General features: G+C 32.5%; 10 protein-coding genes and 5 pseudogenes across 15 annotated transcripts, besides 17 other annotated features; 12 read left to right on the forward strand and 3 right to left on the reverse strand.

The window, feature by feature from the left end:
- Positions 1–130: 130 nt before the first annotated feature.
- Positions 131–153: a terminal%2Cinverted (terminal inverted repeat of MuDR-6/TvMULE4 transposon ID:TVAGG3_0023190).
- Positions 131–235: a mobile genetic element.
- Positions 236–1,278: a mobile genetic element.
- A 147-nt stretch (positions 1,279–1,425) lies between these two features.
- Positions 1,426–1,593: a mobile genetic element.
- A 55-nt stretch (positions 1,594–1,648) lies between these two features.
- Positions 1,649–1,676: a terminal%2Cinverted (terminal inverted repeat of MuDR-2_TvMULE3 transposon ID:TVAGG3_0023220).
- Positions 1,649–3,909: a mobile genetic element.
- Positions 3,887–3,909: a terminal%2Cinverted (terminal inverted repeat of MuDR-2_TvMULE3 transposon ID:TVAGG3_0023220).
- A 359-nt stretch (positions 3,910–4,268) lies between these two features.
- Positions 4,269–4,305: a mobile genetic element.
- Positions 4,269–4,305: a terminal%2Cinverted (terminal inverted repeat of Banshee-A3 transposon ID:TVAGG3_0023230).
- Positions 4,306–4,535: 230 nt separating this feature from the next.
- Positions 4,536–4,572: a mobile genetic element.
- Positions 4,536–4,572: a terminal%2Cinverted (terminal inverted repeat of Banshee-A3 transposon ID:TVAGG3_0023240).
- Positions 4,573–5,158: 586 nt separating this feature from the next.
- Positions 5,159–5,195: a mobile genetic element.
- Positions 5,159–5,195: a terminal%2Cinverted (terminal inverted repeat of Banshee-A3 transposon ID:TVAGG3_0023250).
- Positions 5,196–5,424: 229 nt separating this feature from the next.
- Positions 5,425–5,461: a mobile genetic element.
- Positions 5,425–5,461: a terminal%2Cinverted (terminal inverted repeat of Banshee-A3 transposon ID:TVAGG3_0023260).
- Positions 5,462–5,755: 294 nt separating this feature from the next.
- Positions 5,756–5,855: a terminal%2Cinverted (terminal inverted repeat of Maverick-3 transposon ID:TVAGG3_0023270).
- Positions 5,756–21,631: part of a mobile genetic element that runs on past the window's edge.
- TVAGG3_0023280 (serine threonine-protein phosphatase family) lies at positions 8,140–8,382 on the forward strand (the record flags this gene model as incomplete). The annotated part of the gene is made up of 1 exon (XM_051220201.1): positions 8,140–8,382. The coding sequence occupies one exon, from the start codon at positions 8,140–8,142 to the stop codon at positions 8,380–8,382; it is 243 nt and encodes an 80-aa protein (XP_051105187.1).
- Positions 8,387–9,235, reverse strand: TVAGG3_0023290 (uncharacterized protein; the record flags this gene model as incomplete). Its single annotated transcript, XM_051220202.1, has 1 exon — positions 8,387–9,235. The coding sequence occupies one exon, from the start codon at positions 9,233–9,235 to the stop codon at positions 8,387–8,389; it is 849 nt and encodes a 282-aa protein (XP_051105188.1).
- Positions 9,647–10,663, forward strand: TVAGG3_0023300 (phage tail repeat-like family; the record flags this gene model as incomplete). Its single annotated transcript, XM_051220203.1, has 1 exon — positions 9,647–10,663. The coding sequence occupies one exon, from the start codon at positions 9,647–9,649 to the stop codon at positions 10,661–10,663; it is 1,017 nt and encodes a 338-aa protein (XP_051105189.1).
- TVAGG3_0023310 lies at positions 11,637–11,997 on the forward strand (annotated as a pseudogene). Its single transcript has one exon. A coding segment is annotated over exon 1 (361 nt).
- On the forward strand, positions 12,058–12,210 carry TVAGG3_0023320 (uncharacterized protein; the record flags this gene model as incomplete). Its single annotated transcript, XM_051220204.1, has 1 exon — positions 12,058–12,210. One exon carries the CDS (start codon positions 12,058–12,060, stop codon positions 12,208–12,210), a length of 153 nt encoding a protein of 50 aa, XP_051105190.1.
- On the forward strand, positions 12,230–12,814 carry TVAGG3_0023330 (phage tail repeat-like family; the record flags this gene model as incomplete). The annotated part of the gene is made up of 1 exon (XM_051220205.1): positions 12,230–12,814. One exon carries the CDS (start codon positions 12,230–12,232, stop codon positions 12,812–12,814), a length of 585 nt encoding a protein of 194 aa, XP_051105191.1.
- On the forward strand, positions 12,859–13,563 carry TVAGG3_0023340 (uncharacterized protein; the record flags this gene model as incomplete). Its single annotated transcript, XM_051220206.1, has 1 exon — positions 12,859–13,563. The coding sequence occupies one exon, from the start codon at positions 12,859–12,861 to the stop codon at positions 13,561–13,563; it is 705 nt and encodes a 234-aa protein (XP_051105192.1).
- Positions 13,830–14,468, forward strand: TVAGG3_0023350 (uncharacterized protein; the record flags this gene model as incomplete). The annotated part of the gene is made up of 1 exon (XM_051220207.1): positions 13,830–14,468. One exon carries the CDS (start codon positions 13,830–13,832, stop codon positions 14,466–14,468), a length of 639 nt encoding a protein of 212 aa, XP_051105193.1.
- TVAGG3_0023360 lies at positions 15,013–15,649 on the forward strand (annotated as a pseudogene). Its single transcript has one exon. A coding segment is annotated over exon 1 (637 nt).
- On the forward strand, positions 16,133–17,039 carry TVAGG3_0023370 (annotated as a pseudogene). Its single transcript has one exon. A coding segment is annotated over exon 1 (907 nt).
- On the forward strand, positions 17,481–18,095 carry TVAGG3_0023380 (organellar and viral DNA polymerase type B; the record flags this gene model as incomplete). Its single annotated transcript, XM_051220208.1, has 1 exon — positions 17,481–18,095. One exon carries the CDS (start codon positions 17,481–17,483, stop codon positions 18,093–18,095), a length of 615 nt encoding a protein of 204 aa, XP_051105194.1.
- On the forward strand, positions 18,613–19,375 carry TVAGG3_0023390 (annotated as a pseudogene). Its single transcript has one exon. A coding segment is annotated over exon 1 (763 nt).
- On the reverse strand, positions 19,813–20,688 carry TVAGG3_0023400 (protein of unknown function, DUF4106 family; the record flags this gene model as incomplete). The annotated part of the gene is made up of 1 exon (XM_051220209.1): positions 19,813–20,688. One exon carries the CDS (start codon positions 20,686–20,688, stop codon positions 19,813–19,815), a length of 876 nt encoding a protein of 291 aa, XP_051105195.1.
- TVAGG3_0023410 lies at positions 21,022–21,186 on the forward strand (annotated as a pseudogene). The gene has a single exon. A coding segment is annotated over exon 1 (165 nt).
- On the reverse strand, positions 21,203–21,622 carry TVAGG3_0023420 (protein of unknown function, DUF4108 family; the record flags this gene model as incomplete). The annotated part of the gene is made up of 1 exon (XM_051220210.1): positions 21,203–21,622. The coding sequence occupies one exon, from the start codon at positions 21,620–21,622 to the stop codon at positions 21,203–21,205; it is 420 nt and encodes a 139-aa protein (XP_051105196.1).

A 21,631-nucleotide genomic window follows, 5' to 3' on the forward strand; every position in this document is an offset into this window, starting at 1 on the left:
TATATTTTTTTGGATCAAATCCATTTTAATAGAATTTATATACTATTCATCTATTAGTAAACACTACCGTATATTATTTTTTAAGCTATCTTATTTTTTGAAATTTTATTCAAATCTTTGGTCGCAAGAAGGGGCGGCGACAAATTTGCCCAGCCAGTAAAGTATTCAATTTTTTTTGCATTTTTTAAGGGTGCACACGAGAGGATCATGTAAACTTCAGAATTTAGCTTCTTAAGGGTGCACCCATATGTACGTTTATTTGAGAGGAGGAGGATTACCCTCTCAATTTTGAGGGATTCGTTAGTTTATTTTCTCGATGAATATGCAATAAAATTTGATTTTTACCTTATCAATATACTTCATCTAATATACACATGTTCATGTAAAAACTTTTTTCCAAAATCCTCAGGAATTAAGGGATTTTTGAATTTTAAGAATTTTTTTCGAATTTTTTCGAAAAAAAATATTTTCAGAACAGCCTTAACGGCTAAGATTTAGGAACAATGTTAAGTATCAAAAAGAAAGGAGGTCTGATATAGACAACATATATCGTTGAAGGTTGAAAAAATCTCTAATATTTGAGCCCAAAATTTCAAATTTTAATTTTTTGAAAAAAGAGGCCACCCGTATGTACGTTTATTTGAGAGGAGGAGGAGGATTATATTTTTGAAAGGGTGAAACATTATGAATATGTTAATTATATAATAATATGTATTATTATAAAAAAGAAAAAATAAAGCACGTTAAAATTTTTCTTTCTTGATTTTTTACAAAATCTACTTAGAATTATGCAAAATATGACTAAATAATTATAAATTTCAAGTTAAATTTTAATTTTGATAAATAATTTAAATTTCAAAATATCAAGTTCAGTTCGACTATGTATGTAGTAATTCCTCAATAAAGTGCCAAAACCCTATTAAAATATATGAACATTTTCAACATTTTAATGTTTTTATTTAAAAATTTGATGGAATATGAGCTTCAAACAATTATTATGTAAATAAAAATAATTAAATATATGTATTTATTCGTATTACAACCGTAGTAAGTCGATTCTTCCTTTCTTCTACTGAGTTTTGAATTTGATTTCGAATTGTAAAGAGATTCAAAGGGAAAATACTAGCGGATAAAAACTACCTCCATGAAAGGGTCATAATGGAGTCAAGTTGTATTTTTTGATATTTTTTGCTTTTCGAGCCTAAATAGGTAGCCAAGATAATGCCTAAAAATAAGGTTCTAAATTCTGAAGTTTACATGATCCTCTCGTGTGCACCCTTAAAAAAAATGCAAAAAAATGTAATAAAATAAAAAAATTTTTAGTATCGATAATCTGAAATATGTTGTTTACTTAAGCCGCTCGCTTCGCTCGCGGCTTAGTTTCGTAGTTTCATACAATCTTTTTTCAAATCTGTTCTTTTCGTCAGCCGCGAGCGAAGCGAGGGGCTTAGTTTCGTAATTTCATACAACCTTTTTTCGAATCTGTTCTTTTCTTAAGCCGCGAGCGAAGCGAGTGGCTTAGTTTCGTAATTTCATACAATTATTTTTCAAATTTGTTCTTTTTGTCAACCGCGAGCGAAGCGAGTGGCTTAGTTTCGTAATTTCATACAATTATTTTTCGAATTTGTTCTTTTTGTCAACCGCGAGCGAAACAATAAGAATTACCGAAAAAGTGACAAAACATCAAAAACAGGGAGGGGGTCTCAATTTTTATTACTTATATTATTTTACAATATTTATATAAATACTCTTTATAATATATTTTACTATAAAATTATACCTCAAATTCAAATATTTAAAATATTATTTACATAATTATCTCAAAATTATATTTTTATATATTATTTTTCATATGTATAAATCATATAATCTATATCTATGCAAATCTCATCTAAAATTTTTTGAAACAAACCGCTACCATTTTATAATGGTCCATCTTAAATTCATCATAAATTCTGGTACATGTTAGTACCAGAGTCTTCAAATCTCAAACACTCTGGTACCAACATGTACCAGACGCGAGTTTCCAATGCCCTCGTACGATTTTCTATTAAGATCTTCTTGAATGAGAAGGTCTTCATAGAAACTCGTACGAGGGCTTCTCCTTTAAATACTCTGGTACCTGCTGGTATCGGAGTCGACTTTACAGCCCTTTCCCCAATTTTGAAGCTGGGGAAAGTTTTCAAGCAATGAAAGGGAAGCTCTCGCTATGAGGTGAAAATCTAGAATTTTTACCTCATAGCGAGTAATCCTTTGTTAATTGCTTGAAAACTTTCTTCAAATTATCAAAATTTCGAGGAAAGTTTCCTTGCTTCAAAGTAGAGATGGAGCCCTTTGAGCCACTGCATATAGGTCAGTGACTCAAAATACTCCATCTCTACTAGAAATCGCCAAAATTTGGGTCGCAATCTTTGAAATGCGACGCAAGTTTTGGCAATTTCGCGAGGGACTTGCTCCATTTGGTGCATAGATTCACACTCTATGCACCAGATGGAACAATTCTTTCGCTGACAGCGGGAAACTTTGTCTGAATAGTTTAACATTCAGACAAAGTTTTCCGCTGTCAGAGAGGGAATGGAAGGGTAAGAGGTATATATTCATAATGTATACCTCTTACTCTTCCATTCCCTCAAGAAAGTTCAAAAACTTGGGTGCAATCAGAACTGATTGCACCCAAGTTTTTGAACTTTATATAAGGAATTGTTGGCTATGATGTACTGATCATGAATCAGTACATCATAGCCAACAATTCCTTCGCAAACAGTGGGAAACTTTGTCTGAATAGTTTAACATTCAGACAAAATTTTCCGCTGTCAGGGAGGGAATTAGAGGGTGGGAGATATATAGATAGACTATAAATCTCTCACCCTTTAATTCCCTCAAGAAAGTTCAAAAATTTGGGTGCAATCAGTTCTGATTGCACCCAAGTTTTTGAATTTTGTATAAGGAATTGTTGGCTATGATGTGGATAGCCGCTGCCAGACCAAATGAATTAACCGTTGTGAATAACGTTTCTGAATCTTTATTTAAAAAGATAAAATATCACGATTTTGGCTGCGTTAAAAATCAAAGAATTGATGTTTTTGTCAAAAATCTTTTAGAAGAAGTTGCACCCAATTACTTTTATCGTATTAAAAACGATTTACTTCAAACAGGTTTTATTCCTTCAATTAGAATTTGCGAGCCTCGATTGACAGATTATAAAACAAAATTGAAAAGAGAAGTTCAATCACGTTTATACCAAGTATTAAATTTTGTTCAGAATCAAGAAGCCAATTTGAATCCATTAAGATTTTTATTGGAAAATGCTGAAGAAAAACTTTCTCAAATAAATGAGAAGATACAAAATTCAATTACATATTTAAGATCGTTTGAAATTCCAAATGAATTGTTAGATACGTATATGTTAGAAATTAATGAATTTTGTTATAATTCTCCAGATTATATTTTAGAACATTTCGAAGAATTTTTAGAGGATTTCAAAGAAAAGAATAATTTAATAGACTAAAAAATTTATTATTTTTATTTATTGTGAATTTTAAATTGTCACTTTTTAAGTGTTACTCCCTATTGAAAGTGTCACTTTTTGGGTGTCACTTTTTCGGAAATTCTTATATACTCAACCGCGAGCGAAGCGAGTGGCTTAGTTTCGTAATTTCATACAATTATTTTTCGAATTTGTTCTTTTTGTCAACCGCGAGCGAAGCGAGTGGCTTTTTATTTTAAAAATTTTTTTTCTTTCTTACTTTTTTCCCCCTTACTTGCAAATTTGATAGTAACTTACCAAATCTCTCTATCATATAATAATAAAATAATCCATTTTTTGTTTCAAATCTAACAGTTTACATTTCTGACATGTAAACCCATCACTTTTCACTTCACCTCGCTGGGCAAGTTTGTGCCCCCCTCTTAACATTTAACATTTTTTGCTAATTGTCGTCAAAAATTAGGCGTAAAGCAAAAATTGATATTTCATATGGTTTTATGATAGATAAGCATTATATTCCCACTCATTATATTCGTAAATTTTGAGGTTTATCCTTCGCTTTTAAGATCATTGAATTTGATTTTTATATAAAATAGTTATATATTAGAAAATATTATGAGTTTATGTGATATTATTTTTCAGAAGATTTCATTCTATATGCCTATGAAAAGTACTCTCAAAACTAACTTTTTCCTAATTATAATTAAAACTAGAATATTGTATTATGCTTAGTATTATTTCATTTTTCTCATTCAATTTAGAATTTACAAATGTCAAAAAATTGAGAGCTGTCACTTTTGATGAATTTCTGTTTATTACACTACTCATAATAAAAAATGAAAAGCCAAATTCTCTCAAAAAGTTAAGTAGGACCAATTTTTTATAAAAAAATCCAATTCCATTATGAATGTTAATTAATTTATATAATTATTGAATAAAAAATTTTCTTTGAGATTATGAAAAGTTCTTTGAAAAGTTATTTTTTCTCATTTTTAAATATTGTATTAGCCTATTTATTTATAATCCAAATTAAATAACTTTAAATTTGTAATAAACAGAAATTCATCAAAAGTGACAGCTCTCAATTTTTGACATTTGTAAATTCTAAATTGAATGAGAAAAATGAAATAATACTAAGCATAATACAATATTCTAGTTTTAATTATAATTAGGAAAAAGTTAGTTTTGAGAGTACTTTTCATAGGCATATAGAATGAAATCTTCTGAAAAAATAATATCACATAAACTCATATTATTTTCTAATATATAACTATTTTATATAAAAATCAAATTCAATGATCTTAAAAGCGAAGGATAAACCTCAAAATTTACGAATATAATGAGTGGGAATAGGCGTAAAGCAAAAATTGATATTTCATATGGTTTTATGATAGATAAGCATTATATTCCCACTCATTATATTCGTAAATTTTGAGGTTTATCCTTCGCTTTTAAGATCATTGAATTTGATTTTTATATAAAATAGTTATATATTAGAAAATAATATGAGTTTATGTGATATTATTTTTCAGAAGATTTCATTCTATATGCCTATGAAAAGTACTCTCAAAACTAACTTTTTCCTAATTATAATTAAAACTAGAATATTGTATTATGCTTAGTATTATTTCATTTTTCTCATTCAATTTAGAATTTACAAATGTCAAAAAATTGAGAGCTGTCACTTTTGATGAATTTCTGTTTATTACAATTTAAAGTTATTTAATTTGGATTATAAATAAATAGGCTAATACAATATTTAAAAATGAGAAAAAATAACTTTTCAAAGAACTTTTCATAATCTCAAAGAAAATTTTTTATTCAATAATTATATAAATTAATTAACATTCATAATGGAATTGGATTTTTTTATAAAAAATTGGTCCTACTTAACTTTTTGAGAGAATTTGGCTTTTCATTTTTTATTATGAGTAGTGTAATAAACAGAAATTCATCAAAAGTGACAGCTCTCAATTTTTTGACATTTGTAAATTCTAAATTGAATGAGAAAAATGAAATAATACTAAGCATAATACAATATTCTAGTTTTAATTATAATTAGGAAAAAGTTAGTTTTGAGAGTACTTTTCATAGGCATATAGAATGAAATCTTCTGAAAAATATATCACATAAACTCATAATATTTTCTAATATATAACTATTTTATATAAAAATCAAATTCAATGATCTTAAAAGCGAAGGATAAACCTCAAAATTTACGAATATAATGAGTGGGAATATAATGCTTATCTATCATAAAACCATATGAAAAAAAAAAAAAAAAAAAAAAAAAAAAAGGTAGTGGGGCTTCCAGGCACTTCGTGCCTTCTAGCCCTGAAGATGTTTAGTATAAATGAAGTTTTTATTCGGAGGGCTTCCAGCCCATAAGAAATTTTTCCCAAGACCCAAGAGGAGGACCGAACCCCAGCCGACCAGCCGTTGACTTTTTTGTCATGATTTCATCGTAAATGTTTTGTCATGATTTCATCGTAAATGTTTTGTCATGATTTCATCGTAAATGTTTTGTCAAGACTTCTTCGTAAATGTTTTGTCAAGACTTCTTCGTAAATGTTTTGTCAAGACTTCTTCGTAATGAGCGTAAATGACCCAAAAATAATGTTTATGTTAGAATGTTAGATCTAACACGTTTTCTAACATGTTTTCTAACATCGTAGAAAACTCATGATTTCATCGTAAATGTTTTGTCAAGACTTCTTCGTAAATGTTTTGTCATGAATTTCATCGTAAATGTTTTGTCAAGACTTCATCGTAAATGTTTTGTCAAGACTTCTTCGTAAATGTTTTGTCAAACATGAACGTAAATGTTTTGTCAAGACTTCTTCGTAATGAGCGTAAATGACCCAAAAATAATGTTTATGTTAGAATGTTAGATCTAACACGTTTTCTAACATGTTTTCTAACATCGTAGAAAACTCATGATTTCTTCGTAAATGTTTTGTCGAAACTTCTTCATCGTAAATGTTTTGTCAAGACTTCTTCGTAATGAGCGTAAAGGACCCAAAAATATAATTTAGGGTAGAAGGTTAGATCTAACATTCTAACATAAACATTATTTTTTGGTGTAAATTTCATGATTTTCAAGAGTTTTCTACGATGTTAGAAAACATGTTAGAAAACATGTTAGATCTAACATTCTAACATAAAATATATTTTTGGTGTAAATTTCATGATTTTCGAGAGGGTAGAAAACTCATGATTTCTTCGTAAATGTTTTGTCATGACTTCTTCGTAAATGCTTTGTCACTTTTCTGTCACTTTTCAGGAAAAAACATTTTTATTATATATATAAAATGAATTTTACAAAACCACCGTTACCCTTCTTTGGAAATAAGAGTAGATGTAAAGATATTCTATTGAGAGAACTTAAGAAACTACCGAATGGTCTAACATTTGTAGATTTGTTCGGTGGAAGTTTCTATATATCCCATTTGTGCCATACAATATTCCCAGACTCAAAGATTATATGCAATGACTTCGACAACTATATGGACCGTCTCAAACATATACCAGACACAAACAATATATTGAAAGAGTTAAAAGAAAAGATACCTATAGGTAAGATGGAACGTATACCATTAGATAAGAAAATATTGTGAGAGAGGTTTTGAAAAAAGCAGAATATATAGACTGGGATAGTATATCTGCTAGACTATTATATAGTGGTTCTATAAGAGTTCATGACATTGAAACACTTATGTCAAAAGTTTTATATCTTAACTATACAAATGTTTTCAAAGAGGACATAGAAAAATATATTGAGGGTATAGAGTTTGTGAGATGTCATTGGACAGATTTGTATGAAAAATATAAAGACAAGGAAAATGTTTTCTTTATAGTGGACCCGCCGTTCTATAACACATGGGATTTTCAATACCAAGTAGACTGGACTTTGAGAGACTCTTTAGAAACTTTAGACGTTTTACATAACCATCCATGCTTTTACTTTACATCCGATAAAAGTGGTTTGGAAACCGTTATGAGATGGTAGAGGACATACATGACTATGAGTTTAGATATGACAAGATAGAATATGAGAGGAGTCCTAATAAAACCGGAGAAAGTGTCATAACAAAAGAAATTTTACTAGTAAGTAAAGTGGTTTGAAATAGGACTACTTGTTTTAGGTTTTTTCCATTGTGTCATTTATTTATTTGACGTGGCAGAAAAGTACAGAGAATATGAAGATGAACCAATGCCTGCAAATGTTCAGCATATGTACTCGTAAGAGATATTTTTATCTAATATTAAATGGACGCACAGAACTTAGCGAATGCACAGCAACCTGGACAACCAAACCCAGAGAATATTCCAAATGAAGTTAGAATACAAACTGCAAATGGCAAACTATGGTCAAGTGCCAACAGATGTACAAATGCAAACTGCCATGTCAAATGACGCTGCGTTAGGTTTGCCACCATGGTATGCAAATATGAGATGGAAAGAGTTTTTATACAAACCCTGAAGTGGGATATAAACAACTTTATGCAGATGACGCGAACACAGGAGTTGACCCAGAATATGTTTTCTACCAGAGGAGAAACAGAATGTATGAGCTCCAGTTAAAGAATGCTATGGAACTCAACAGGAAACGTAAGAGACTAGGCGGACATTAGATTTTTACATATAGTAAAATGGGTTTCTTCAGTAAGATAGGAAACTTCTTTCGAAATGTTGGAAGAGGTATATGGAATGGAATAAAAACCGTAGGAAGAGGAATTTGGAACGGTGTCAAAAATATTGGTAAAAGAGTAGGTCAGTTTGTTGGTATTATACCTAAAGACCCTGAACCAGAAGAACAAGCTCCTGTTATACAACAGCCTGAACCTGCACCACAGTCTAGTTGGCAACCAAATCCAACACCTCAACCGTATTAAAAAATTATATTTTTACCGTTCGATAGTAGTTGTATATGAAACTAAGTTCTAAGTAAAACGCATGGTATAATGGAATTATTCTTTTTCTTCCATCTGTAGTAAACCATACTTGAAAGTCTGAAATACTTCCACTTGGTGGTTCGTATAACTTTGTAGGTTTTTCGTAAAAGTCATTTGCCAAGCATAAGAAAGAGTTTTGGGCGCCAGAAAATGAAGCATGAACAATAATAGCAGCTGGGTCGAAAACATCTTTAAATAAATATGGTTCATCTCTTGCATATCGACTGTAAATATTTGCTAAAGGAAGTTCGACTTTCTGATTTAACATTCTTTGCAAATAATACCATGACATTGCAGTGAATTCTGTATATATTTGTTCGTCTTTCTTTGGATTGTCTTCGTAGATTTGAAATGACACTTGTGAATTTTGTTTGTCATATACAATTCTCACATAAAGTGTGCTCTCGGTATTTGCATATTCATCAGCATATTTTGCATAACATGAATTTATTTTATCTTCTATATTTTTTAACGCAGTCTGTAGAGAAGATGAAAGGTCAACTTGTATTAGCTCAATTTCTTCCCACATTTTTCGTTTCCCTTCAGATATATAATCTATATGAAACCTTACAATAAATGGAAAACTTTTATCTTCTACAGACACAAACTTCATTCTACGAAAGCCAATAGCTTTTGTGACAGATGGGTCTCTTAGCCATCTTAATGGGTAGTCAAAACGATAGCCTTCATGCTTTACGGTCTCTGTCTCAAACTTTTGACCGACATTCGTAAAAAGTTCATCTAATGGTTTAGTTGTAGCAACTCTTGAATTTTCTTTTTCTATTGGAAGCATATTTTATCTAGAATAAAAATGTCAAATGAAACAGCGTCTATGAGAGAAATACAACACAACCGACAACTCATTATGCAAGCTCTAAATAAGAACACAACAAACTTTTCAAACTATTCTAAGATATCTGAGTCATTGAAAGAAGGAAACTTAAAACTGACATTAAACCCAATGACAGATGAGTTTCTGTTTCAAGACAAGAAGAACAATACTGTCTGTATAAATCCAACAAAAGGAACTTTAAACGAGAAACCTATAAATGAACTTCTTTTGAAAACAGATGTTGACAACAAAGCTGACAAAGAATATGTAGACGATGCAATAGCAAAAGAAGAAGAAAGAGCTAACAATGCTTATGCAACAAAAGAACATACTCATCCTGAACTAGCAGACAAAACATATGTTGACAATAAAATGTCAAGTGAAGTGACAAGAGCTGAAAACGAATATTCTAAAAAGACTCATACACATTCTATATCTGAAATAACAGACTTAAACGTTAGCCTTGAAAAGAAAGCAGATAAGGAATATGTGGCTAGTAAGTTAGAGAAGAAAGCGGATAAGGAATATGTGGATGAAAAAGATAACGAAATGAAAGAAAGGGTTGACTGGTACCATGAATGGACATCGAAGACTTTTAAAGTTAAAGCTGATACAGGATGGGTTTCAGGATGTTTAGACCTTAAAGCAGATAAAACTTATGTTAACGATGAGTTAGAGAAGAAAGCAAATAAGACTCATACACATACAAGTTTTACAACTGTTGCTATAGAAAGTATTGAAGGAACGGTTGAAGAAACTGGTGGGGATGCAATATATTGTAAACCTCCTAACTTTCCACAAGGTTTAACATCGGATGACGACATAACGACGATGAGAAACATTAGATGTAAAGATGTTTATGTCATGAAGGATGAACATAATATTAAATTCACTGCTCAAGATTTATATGACAAGAAAGCAGACAAAACAGAGCTTCAAACATTAAAGACAGAAATGCTTCAAACATTATATCCTATAGGCTCTATTTATACGTCAATGAACTCTACCAGACCAGAAGTAGTACTTGGTTTTGGAACTTGGACTCAAATAGTCGACAGGTTTTTGTATTGTGCAAACTCTTCAAAGGAAACAGGTGGAAGTAAAACGATTTCAGGTGAAAATTTACCTGCGCACAGTCACTACATAGATTTAAGTACATCTCAAGCAGGTTGGCATAAGCATAAATTTTGGGATTGGTCAGCAATGAAAAAAGGTAAAGGATATGATGTTAAAGACGACGTTCAGTTTGCTATAAATTGTTTCTGGGGTAACACTCAGGGAGATGGAAACCATACACATCGCGTTTCAGGATATACGCAAACAACGGGACAAAGTAAAGAATACATGCCACCTTACATGACAGTTTACGCATGGTATAGAAATGCTTAGTCGTCATTTTCAACTTCTTTAGCATATTCGTCAGGAGTTGTCTTATATTTGTTAGGAACTGTCTTTGAAAGTATACCACCTTGAACTTTGACAAGTTTGAAACGAGGTCTGACAATAGTAGTTTTATCTTCTGCTTGCAGTGTGTACATTTTGCCATGTTTGCCTAAAACTTCATAATATTCTCTTGTATACTTTCTTCTATTTTTACGAACACGAATGTGAGTACCTGTCGGGTTCCCATTGTTGTCATAGTCAATAGTATTTTCATATGGGTCGCGTTTAGGTATTTCTATTTTTACTTTGTCACCTTTCTGAAGTTTGAAGCCCGGCATTCTTTCTTGTTTGTCTCTTTTGACTAAATTATTAAATATATAGTCTTTCTCTAAGTCAGGGTTGTTTTTCATTTCTTCGGGGGAATGGTTTCCCAAACCTTTTTGTTTACGGCTATTGTAAATATTTAAAACTTGTCTCATCTTTGCCATGGAGAAGTGTCTATATTTGTCGTCATATGACATTTCATTTGCTTCACCACCTTGTGGTTGGTTTAAGTCTCTTAAGATTTTTATACAACTGTCAATGACACCAAGAGCAGAATGGTTTTGGTCGACAATGAAATATTGGTTTACATTTTTTGAACGCAGATAGTTTTTAATATCATCTGATTTGAAAGAACTTTCACAGTCAGATGTCAGTTTTGTTGGATGGTATTTGTCAACGAATATTGTCAAAGCAGTTTTCACATCTAAAATATTTTTGGACTGTAATGGTATGGCTTCACAGTATCTTGTGTTTTGACCGACAAATATTAGCCAGTATGGTGGTCCATCTGTTCTAACTCTCGGAATGTTTTCCAAGATATCCATAAACCAAGCATTTGGTGTTGAACTAAAGATTTTTATCATGAGTGCTTTCTTTGTCGCTTTAGAAACATAGGGGTCCTTGTTTGGATTCGTCATTTTTTAACCCATAAGAAATGGGTTTATTTGGCGCATTAGCAGGAGTTGCATCCAGATTTTTACCCGCAGTGGGAACAATAGCCAGAGGTGTATTTGGAGTTGGAAGGAAGATTTTGAGTACATTAGGTATACTTAAAGAGAAAGCACAACCTATTATACAAACTGTACAGAAAGGTTGGGATGTAGCACGAGATGCAGCAAATCTTATTCCAAATCCTGAAACAAGAGGAAAAGTTCAAGGATGGATGGACAATGTAGGAAGACAAGCAGGAAACTATTATAACAAAGCAAATGACTACTATAACCAAGCAGGACACTATATGGACCAAGGTGAAAGATTCTTTAACAGAGGATATAACCATGCACAACAGTGGGTAAACAATAACCAACCGCAACCACCTCAAACTTGGGGAATGTAAAGTTTTTTACTGAGATGAAATGAACAATACAGCATTGAGACAAATGGGTTCAAGATGGATTTGTCGACTTCCAGCAGTTACACAACGTGTTTGTCAAGTTCTTCCTATACCTCAGGAAGTTTTAGACCGACTTAAAAAACAACAACAACCAGTTGAAAACAAACCAAACTAAAATTTTTTACTGAGATGAAATGACCGAAGAAGTTGAAACGGTAGATTTGACACCACAAACAAAAAGTTCAGAACCATTGTCAAAACCTGTCAAAGAACTTACAGATGAAGAGAAAAATTCAATAATAGAAAGTGCCAGGTCTGGAAATACAAACCCTAACTATAAAGTCACTTTTCATAGAAATGGAACGGCTAGTATCTCAAAAAAGAAACAGACTCTCACAAATAAAATATTGAAGTCTGAAGGAGCTTTCGAGACAACAGATGGGAAAGTATACTTCACTGACAAACAGTTCATTATAGAACATCTCATTGACTTAGAGTCAAAATATTCTAAACTTTACAACAAACACAAAAAGTTGAAAGGAAAACAAAAACAAATGGCATATGATATTTATGAAGATGTTGACGACACAACCATACCTGCAAGTGAGGTAAAGTCAGAGGAACCGAAAAGTGACGAAAAACCGATAGAAGAAGAAAAACCAAAAACTGAAGATAAACCAAAAACAAAGTTTAGTTTGGAGACTAAAACAAGTCAACCTTCATTAGCTGGTATGGGTTGGCGTCAAAGACTTCTGGTAGCAGGAGGTTATGTAAAGTAAAAGGAAAACATTTTTTTATTTTTATAGAAATGCCCCCGTATAGAATGGACAGAAGGTCTGCTAGAATAAAAGCAGAGTTGCAAAGATATGGTTGGAAAGTTTCGAAAAAGTTTAAATATAGGAAGGGAAGACCCATAAAAGTCTATGACAAATTGTCTGGTCTTCGTTACGAAATGGACTTAGAAACAGCACGTGCCAATTATCCAAACAGACTAGAGAGGTTAGAAGAAGAACGTCTTATGAACTTGCCTTTCAATGTTAGTGAGCCTCAAGTTGAAGGACACGACGGCTTTGCCAGATTCTACTGGAAACATGACAAACAATTGCATCCTTTGAGAAGGAAAAAAGGTAGTGCAGAGGATGGTCATGCTCCCATGGAAAGAACAAGATATGCATATGAGAAGTACCGTGAAGTTAGAAGCCAAATTACATCTGGTCGAACCTTTACAGTAAACTTTGACGAAGGAAAGAACAAAGAAGGCTTCATGGGTGTACTTGCTGCCATACAAGACGGAAATAAGAAAGGATACAATCTCAGACTAACCATAACAGATTTGGACGGTCATATATACTATGCAAATGGCAATGTCACAACAGCCGCAAAACTTCTTGACGCTTTCAAGACTACAAAGAGAGAACAAATGGTTGACTCCGACTCAGACATTTTGAATGCAATTGAAGGAATTGCAAGTGTCAAGTTCGAATGGTACCAACCTAACCGTCAAGCAGTCAGACAACATGTTTGTTAGATGAGAAATATGAAATGGCATACCATTTTAAAACAATATATTTTTACATATATTAAATGTTTCAGGTTGAAAAACAAAGAACAAAAGTAGCAGATACAAAACCGTTAGACTATATCTTTACAAATGCCGGTAGGACTGTATCAGATGAAGAAATTTCATCCCGAACATACAAGTTTGACTATCCAATTCGTTGGCTTCAAAGTCCTTCAGAAGCAAAGGCAATAGGATTTAGAAGAGTTTTGTTTTCAAATAGAACTAACGCATTTATGTTTGCAGTATATTTTCATGGGCAATATAAAGGTGATGATGGTCTAATAGACAAATTTGACGAAATGAGAATCTTTACGGTTCGTTCAGACGAAAGTCTTGAGAAAACTCTAAATGACTTTCAAACTCAAATAAACAAATACTATTGGGAATTTCAAGAAAAATACGACTCTTTACTAAACGGAACATACTATCTGAAACTAGAATACGATAAGATGAACTCCACCGTTTCATTTCAAAAGATTGAAATTAACCCTCCAAGAGATACACAGTTTTTATTTTGGCAAGTAGACAAACGTTCTTGGGCACAATTTCTTCGGTTACTAAACCAGAACGAACCATTACCACCTGACGGGCCTTTTAAATTTATACATCCACCAGCAGATTTGACAGTTTATAGAAATGTGTTTGACCCTCAAAATGTTATGTGTCATGCAAGTTTCAGTTCAAGCAACAATAGTTTTCTTTGTATTGGTAAGGACTTTTATGACTTTGCTTCTAAATTCTACGAACCACCTAGTAACAGTTTCTCTGACTTTCAAGTTTGGTTCACAACAAACGGTGTGCAACATATTATTCCATTGTACTATGACTTTTATCTCGAATTGTCTTTCATATATAACTACGGAAAGTGCTGAAAAAGTATTGAAAAATATATTTTAGGGTAGAAGGTTAGATCTAACATGTTTTCTAACATGTTTTCTAACATGGTCTAAAACTCTTGAATTTTGTGCTGAATTCGACAAAAATGAGTTTTTGGTTGAAAGAATACGGTGGAGCCAAAAGTGGCTCGACCTCAAAACAAGCATTTTGTGAAGAATATACCAACCCGCGGAATTCCGCGGGTTGCTTTTTATACAAAGTTCAACAGGTGAATTTTCATGAATTTCCTTAAGATAGAAAAAAAGTGAGTTAAAATGAGATGTTTACTGAAGGTGTCACCATGTCACTCGGTCATTTTAACTTCTCTGAAAAAGTGTGACAACATGACATTTTGACAACAACACAGGAAATAGATTTCATCGTATATTTTTTGTTAAGACTTCATCGTAAATGTTTTGTTGAGACTTCATCGTATATGTTTTGTCGAGATTTTTATCGTTGTGGTCCGACGGTTAAGCCACAAACGAATGTCCGACGTCCCACCAAAAAATATTTTTTTATTTTTATTGTAAGAACAGTATGACAGTCGAAGCAAAAACGTTCACGAACAAATCTAATGGCGAAACATTCACAAAAGGCACTTATAACGGTATTGAAGTCTTACGTAGAGACAAGGATGGTTACATTAATGCAACAAATATGTGTCAGCAGTTTAGGAAAGACTTTAGAAGGTTGTTGGAAAATAAGTCCTGGGAAGAGTATTTTAAGGCATTTTGTGAAGAATATACCAACCCGCGGAATTCCGCGGGTTGCTTTTTATACACAGTTCATGCAGGAATTCCGGATGAAATCAAACAGGTTAGAGGAATGTATGTAGACCCAAGACTTATAAACTATATAGCAATGTGGGCTTCTCCAAAATATTGCATAGCAGTTGGAAAAATTCTGGACTCCATAGACAAGAAAGTTCATGAGAAATTAGATGAAGAAGAACTTGAAGATACAGTAGAGAATGCTAAACCTTTGTTTGAAGAAGAAGTTAGAAAAATGTGCGTTAAACAAATAGAACATGAACGTGAGATATGTTCTGGTTATAGAGACTCGCCATACGAACTAGACCAATGGGAACAAGAAGATTTAAAGAGAGAATTTAGAGAATATGAACTCGCTAAGATAGCATTAGAAGCTGCAGAAAAGAAGTTAAAAGTTTGGGGTCGTTTTGTACAAAAATATTGTGAGTAAATGAACCATTTTTTTCGACAAAAATAATGTTTATGTTAGAATGTTAGATCTAACATGTTTTCTAACATGTTTTCTAACATCGTAGAAAACTCATGAGTTTTATACAGAATTCGGCAAAAATATAATTTAGGGTAGAAGGTTAGATCTAACCTCTTTTCTAACCTCTTTTCTAACCTCTTGAATTTTCATGAATTTTCATGAATTTCATCGTAAATGTTTTGTCGAAACTTCTTCATCGTAAATGTTTTGTTAAGACTTCTTCTTCGTAATGAGCGTAAAAGACCCAAAAATAATGTTTATGTTAGAATGTTAGATCTAACACGTTTTCTAACACGTTTTCTAACATCGTAGAAAACTCATGAAATTCATGAGTTTTGACACTTTCACAAAAAACATAAAAAATAAAGTTAGTTTTTTAAAAAAATATTTTTTATTTTTATTGTAAGAACATGTTAGCAACAACAGCACCAAACTCTTTAGTCATGAATCCAACATCTATGTTAGTAGAGATGAAAAGCTTCATTCCTTCTTCATATACTTTCGAAACAACAATCCAGAAGATAAAGCAAGAACTTTTAACAAATAATTTAGATTGCACCGCACAGGATGAAACAAATGGACAGTATCTTTACGACATGCAGGACCTCATCGACCATCTACCCAAACTTCCTGAAATCCAACAACAAAAGCTTACTATTCCCGAATTTGACGAAATAGAAGTAAAAACAACCGACTCGGTAGAAATAAAGAAGTTCATTCGTAAGGTAAACTATGAGTTTCTAGGATTTCATTGCAACCATAAGGTTATGGACAAAGACTGCGATATGGTATATAAGAACATCTCTGACATATATAAATCTGGGGAGTTTAAGACCTACGACAACTTTGTTTCGTTAGTTGCTGAATGTGTATGGCAGATAAGAGATAAAGATAGAAGAGGTAAAGTATGGAACGAACAGATAAAACCTGCATGTTTTGAGTTAAAGAAAACCATTGACGCTTTAGTCATACTAGCAGGTAAGGTTTCAATGTACAATGCTAAAATGAACCCGCAATGTTCAAAATGTAAGGCAGCAATGAGGAAATATAACTACTCCGTCAAAGAGATAGAAAGAATGAGAAACGACTATGCAGATTTAAAGAAAGAAGCAGAAAAGCCAGCAGAAGATAAAATGAACATGTTAGAATTTCTGAACAAAAACTATCCAACAGCAGAAGATTTCCTTCTATCTGATGTCAAGAAGAAATATAAAGAGACTTTCGGCATAGTTAAAACATTCGATGTACTGACAGAGGAAATCGAAGCTACAAAACTGTTTAAAGTCTCACGAATTCATAACGTTTACCATGTAAAACGCTTATAAAATAACTGGGGTAGAAAAGAGGTTAGAAAAGAGGTTAGATCTAACCTTCTAACATAAACATTATTTTTGCTGAATTCCGTATGAAATTTCATGAGTTTTGTGTGTTTTAGACCATGTTAGAAAACGTGTTAGAAAACATGTTAGATCTAACATTCTAACATAAACATTATTTTTGCTGAATTCCGTATGAAATTTCATGAGTTTTGTGTGTTTTAGACCATGTTAGAAAACGTGTTAGAAAACATGTTAGATCTAACATTCTAACATAAACATTATTTTTGCTGAAAAATGACCAAATTTCATGAATTTCCTCATAAGATTGCTACCCTCGAAAAACCGAGGATAGAGATTCCGTATGAAAATCATGAATTTCCTTAAGATAGAAAAAATAAAGTTAGTTTTATTTTATTTATTTTTTTTATTTTGTATGTAAGAACAGAAATGTTAAAGGTTGAGTTTGAAACAGTTAAAAAGATAGACAATGAGACCAAAATAGTTAGAATAGGTGATTTAAACGTAAGATACTCAAAGAAATACAAAAAATATTCTTTGTCAGACATTTTAACACTATCTGAAGGAAAGAAAGCACACGACTGGGTTAAAAATGCTTCAACTCAGAAAATTTTGACAAGAAATCCTGAGCTTATGATATCGGTAAGATTCTATGGAACAAGAGCATATCTTATAGACAAAAGTCTTATACCAGTAGTTTTGTTCTGGATTGACCCAGTTGTTGGATATAACTTCATAACATATGGTTCATTCGATACGGAACGTTGCAGTGAAGGCTTACTTTACATCGTTCAGAAACCAAAGGACTTCAATACAAAGAGATATAAGATAGGAAGAACATTTAATATAACTCAAAGATATGACAGTATAGTCAATAGAGTTAAGGTTGTGTTTGTTAATGATATGAGAGCTGCTGAAACAGAACTACTTGAAAAGTTTGAGAAAATGTATGGTGCTCCCACGAAAGGTAAAGAAACGTTTGAAGTAGATGAGATAGATAGTGCTATAAAATTATTTGACGAAGTTGCTGAAAAATACATGTAAAGCGTTTATTTTTGGTCTTTTGTGAAAGTCAAAGACGATATGTACCAAATGCAAAGTATTTTGACAGCATGTTTTGCTCCAGATACTAAGCTTCCTAAAGACTGGTTTAGGAACCAAAGCACACAAGAACTTTTGAGCGAAATTTCTCATATGTTTGCGACCGGTAGAAAACCGCGGGTCGCCAAAACTCTATGAAAATCGTAAAAGAACAGCGAGTAGGTAAAAAATCGGTCTTGCCTAAAACTCATGAAAATCGTAAAAAATTGCCAAACGGTTTGAGAGGATATTATGTACATAGACTTCTTGTAAATGCTGTAGCAATGTGGGCTTCACCTCTTCACCTAAACATTATTTTTATTGAATTCAGCAACAAAAATCATGAATTTCCTTAAGATAGAAAAAATAAAGTTAGTTTTATTTTTATTTATTTTTTTATTTTGTATGTAAAGACAGATATGTCAACAACAGAGAACACAACAACAGTTATAGTCCATGAAGCTATAAATGAAGAATATGAGTGGGTTCAGTTTAACAAACAACTCCGTCTCATTCGTTCGGTCAAAGACGATATGTACCAAATGCAAAGTATTTTGACAGCATGTTTTGCTCCAGATACTAAACACGCAGACGATTGGTTTAGGAACCAAAGCACACAAGAACTTTTGAGTGAAATTTCTCTAGACCGAGAAAAATCGGTCTTGCCTAAAACTCATGAAAATCGCAAGAATTTGGCTCCTGGTTTGAGAGGATATTATGTACATAGACTTCTTGTAAATGCTGTTGCAATGTGGGCTTCACCTCGTTATGCTTGGTATATTTACAGACTTCTTGACGAAATTCATAGACAAGAACGTGAAGAGATGGAAAAGAAACTTCAAGCAAAAGATGAAGTCATTGAAGCAAAAGACAAAAGCATTCAGAAAAGAATACCACGTTCGGTACCAAAAGGAAAGGAAAAGAACTATAAGTATATGATTTATACTGAAGAGATGGAAAATGAAGAAGATAAAGATATGGTTATGTTGCATTTAGTCAGAAGAAACAACAAAAGCTTTTACGACCTTGCTAAGATTTACAAATCTGACAGAAATTGGTTCTATCGCGAAAACTTACCGATTTCAATGACACCGAATGAAGATGTGAAACAAATAGTTCAAGATACGTTACCTCAAACACACTATGATATTAAAGGTTGTACAATTCTTACCTTCAAAGAAGATTTGCCGCTACTGAAAGAAAAAATAACAGAGTATTTTGACAACTTCAAACAAGCAGAGTAAATGAACTCTTTATTTTTCAAGCTTGACTTCAGATGGCTCAGGTAGCTCTATAAGGTAAATTGTCTTGTCAAATCCTTCCGACAGGAAGAACTCTTGCATCCGACAGAAAAAAATTTCCCGACAACTGGAAAAAAATTTCCCGACAACTGGAAAAAAATTTCCCGACAACTGGAAAAATTTTTCCTGTTGTTCGTCCGTAAACCATTCAAATTTTCGAAAATTGAGAACTTTTTGGTCGAACGACAGAAAAAGTTTTTCCTTCCAACAGAAAAAGTTTTTCCTTCCGACAGGAAAATATTTTCCCGACAACTGGAAAAGTTCTTCCATCCGACAGGACACAAACGAATGTCCGACGTACCACCAACCGAGTCCATTCCAAAGCCAGAAGAACCGACAGCCCCAGCACCACAACAGACTAAGACTAAACTCTTTATTTTTTACGCTTGACTTTTTACAATTTGAACTTTGTTTGCGTAGATATGAATTCTGAAAGAAGTATGAGGGTCTTGTATGACTTTGTACTTCTCCCATAGTTCATGTCTGTCAAACTTACCTGCCATGGACTCTTTCATAAGTTCCATGAAATCGTCTTCGGACAATCCAGGGAAGAGTATAATGTCAGTAAGTATTCTTTTAACATCCTTACTTAAACTCTTTGCTGTCTGTACACATATTACGACTGAGATGTTAAAGTGTCTGAGCTTCTTAAGAATTCGACACATATCTTGTTCTCTGTTCTTTAACAAAGGATGAGAGGCGAAATCATCTAAGATAAGAAGACACCTATGAGGGTAAGTCTTCCAATCGTAAGATTGCAATTTCTTCGAAATGTATTCTATCTCTTTCTGTTTGTTTCTGAAGTGTTTCTTCTCTAATATTCTCTGCATTTCCTCATTTGGGTCTTTAAACTTCGAATTTATATACTCATTTATAGCATTGTACTTCAAAACTCTTCTTTGGTACTTCTTTATCCAATCTAACAACTCAGTATCCTTTATACATACTAACTTAGACTTCTTTATAATATCTTTGAACGAATTGACGGTTTGATCGAATTGACCAGATGTCGAACAAATAACAACTAACTCATAGAATGGGTTCTTCTCATCTAGTTCTTGTTGTTGTGCAGCCATTTTAAGATAAGTGAAAGTCTTACCCGACCCAGGTGGTGCAATTAGACCTGTTATACCATTCTGAGCAAATAAGAACTTTTCATGTATGGGTTTTATCTGAGCATTTTCCAACTTCCTCTTGTTCTTGTTTAAAACATTCTCAAATTTCTTGTCAATGTCAGCAAACTTTTTTTCTAACATATTTTTAGAAAAATTAAAATTTTTATCTTTTTGAAAATGTCTAGCGATTTCGCTATCTATATTCGAGACAAACTTTTCGACAGCAAAACATCTGTCGACCATAAAATCTTACATAGTGTAAACAAGAAAGGTGAATTTGTTCTAAAGTTCTGTTTCTGGGAATATGACAAGAACCATAAAACATTAAGCAGAGCAGTCTTAAAATTTGTCAATGACAGACTTGTTGACAGAGATGACGCCGATTGGAAAGATGAAGTCCAACAAAAATTCTTAGAATGCAAAGAAGACACATGCGCTGTTCTTGAAGATGAAATAGAAAACAGAATAGAAGAGCTATTAAAGGACAAAGAACTTTTACATAAATATGGTTCTGAGAAATTTGACATAACTCCACCAGAAAAGAAGAAGAAGAGAGAAAAGAAAGAAAAGAAAGAAAAGAAAGTAGAAGAGAAGAAAGAACCTGAACCAGTTCCAGAGAAAAAGAAATTTGACATGTAAAAATAAAATTTTATTTTTAGAACATTTCTGGGTCAATGTCAATGTTCTCTTCCTCTTTAGGAGCAAACACTGGCTTAGACTCTAAAATCTTTTTACCTAATTTACCTTGAACTTCAACTATCTTAGACTCATAATATTCATAGTCGTCTGCTTTCTTTGGTTCATAAGGTATAACAAGTTTGTATGCTTTGCCTTCTTCGAGTTTTGAGAACCTTCTGTCAAAATTTTCTTTGACTGCTAACAAACCTTCTATGTCTAAGTCTTCAAATTTCGCACCATTTTTAGTCACAATAGCAAACTTAACTGGTTCGATGTTCCAAACTTTGCTGAATGAAGACTTTTCAAAATGGTAGAAGTAAACATTCAAATAAGCGAATGGGTCTAGTTCTTCTTTGACTTCTGTCATGTACTTATTTACTGAGATGAATTTTGCCATCTTTTCTTC

Source organism: Trichomonas vaginalis, chromosome IV (assembly GCF_026262505.1).
Source record: "Trichomonas vaginalis G3 chromosome IV, whole genome shotgun sequence".
NCBI classification, from domain to species: domain Eukaryota; phylum Parabasalia; order Trichomonadida; family Trichomonadidae; genus Trichomonas; species Trichomonas vaginalis.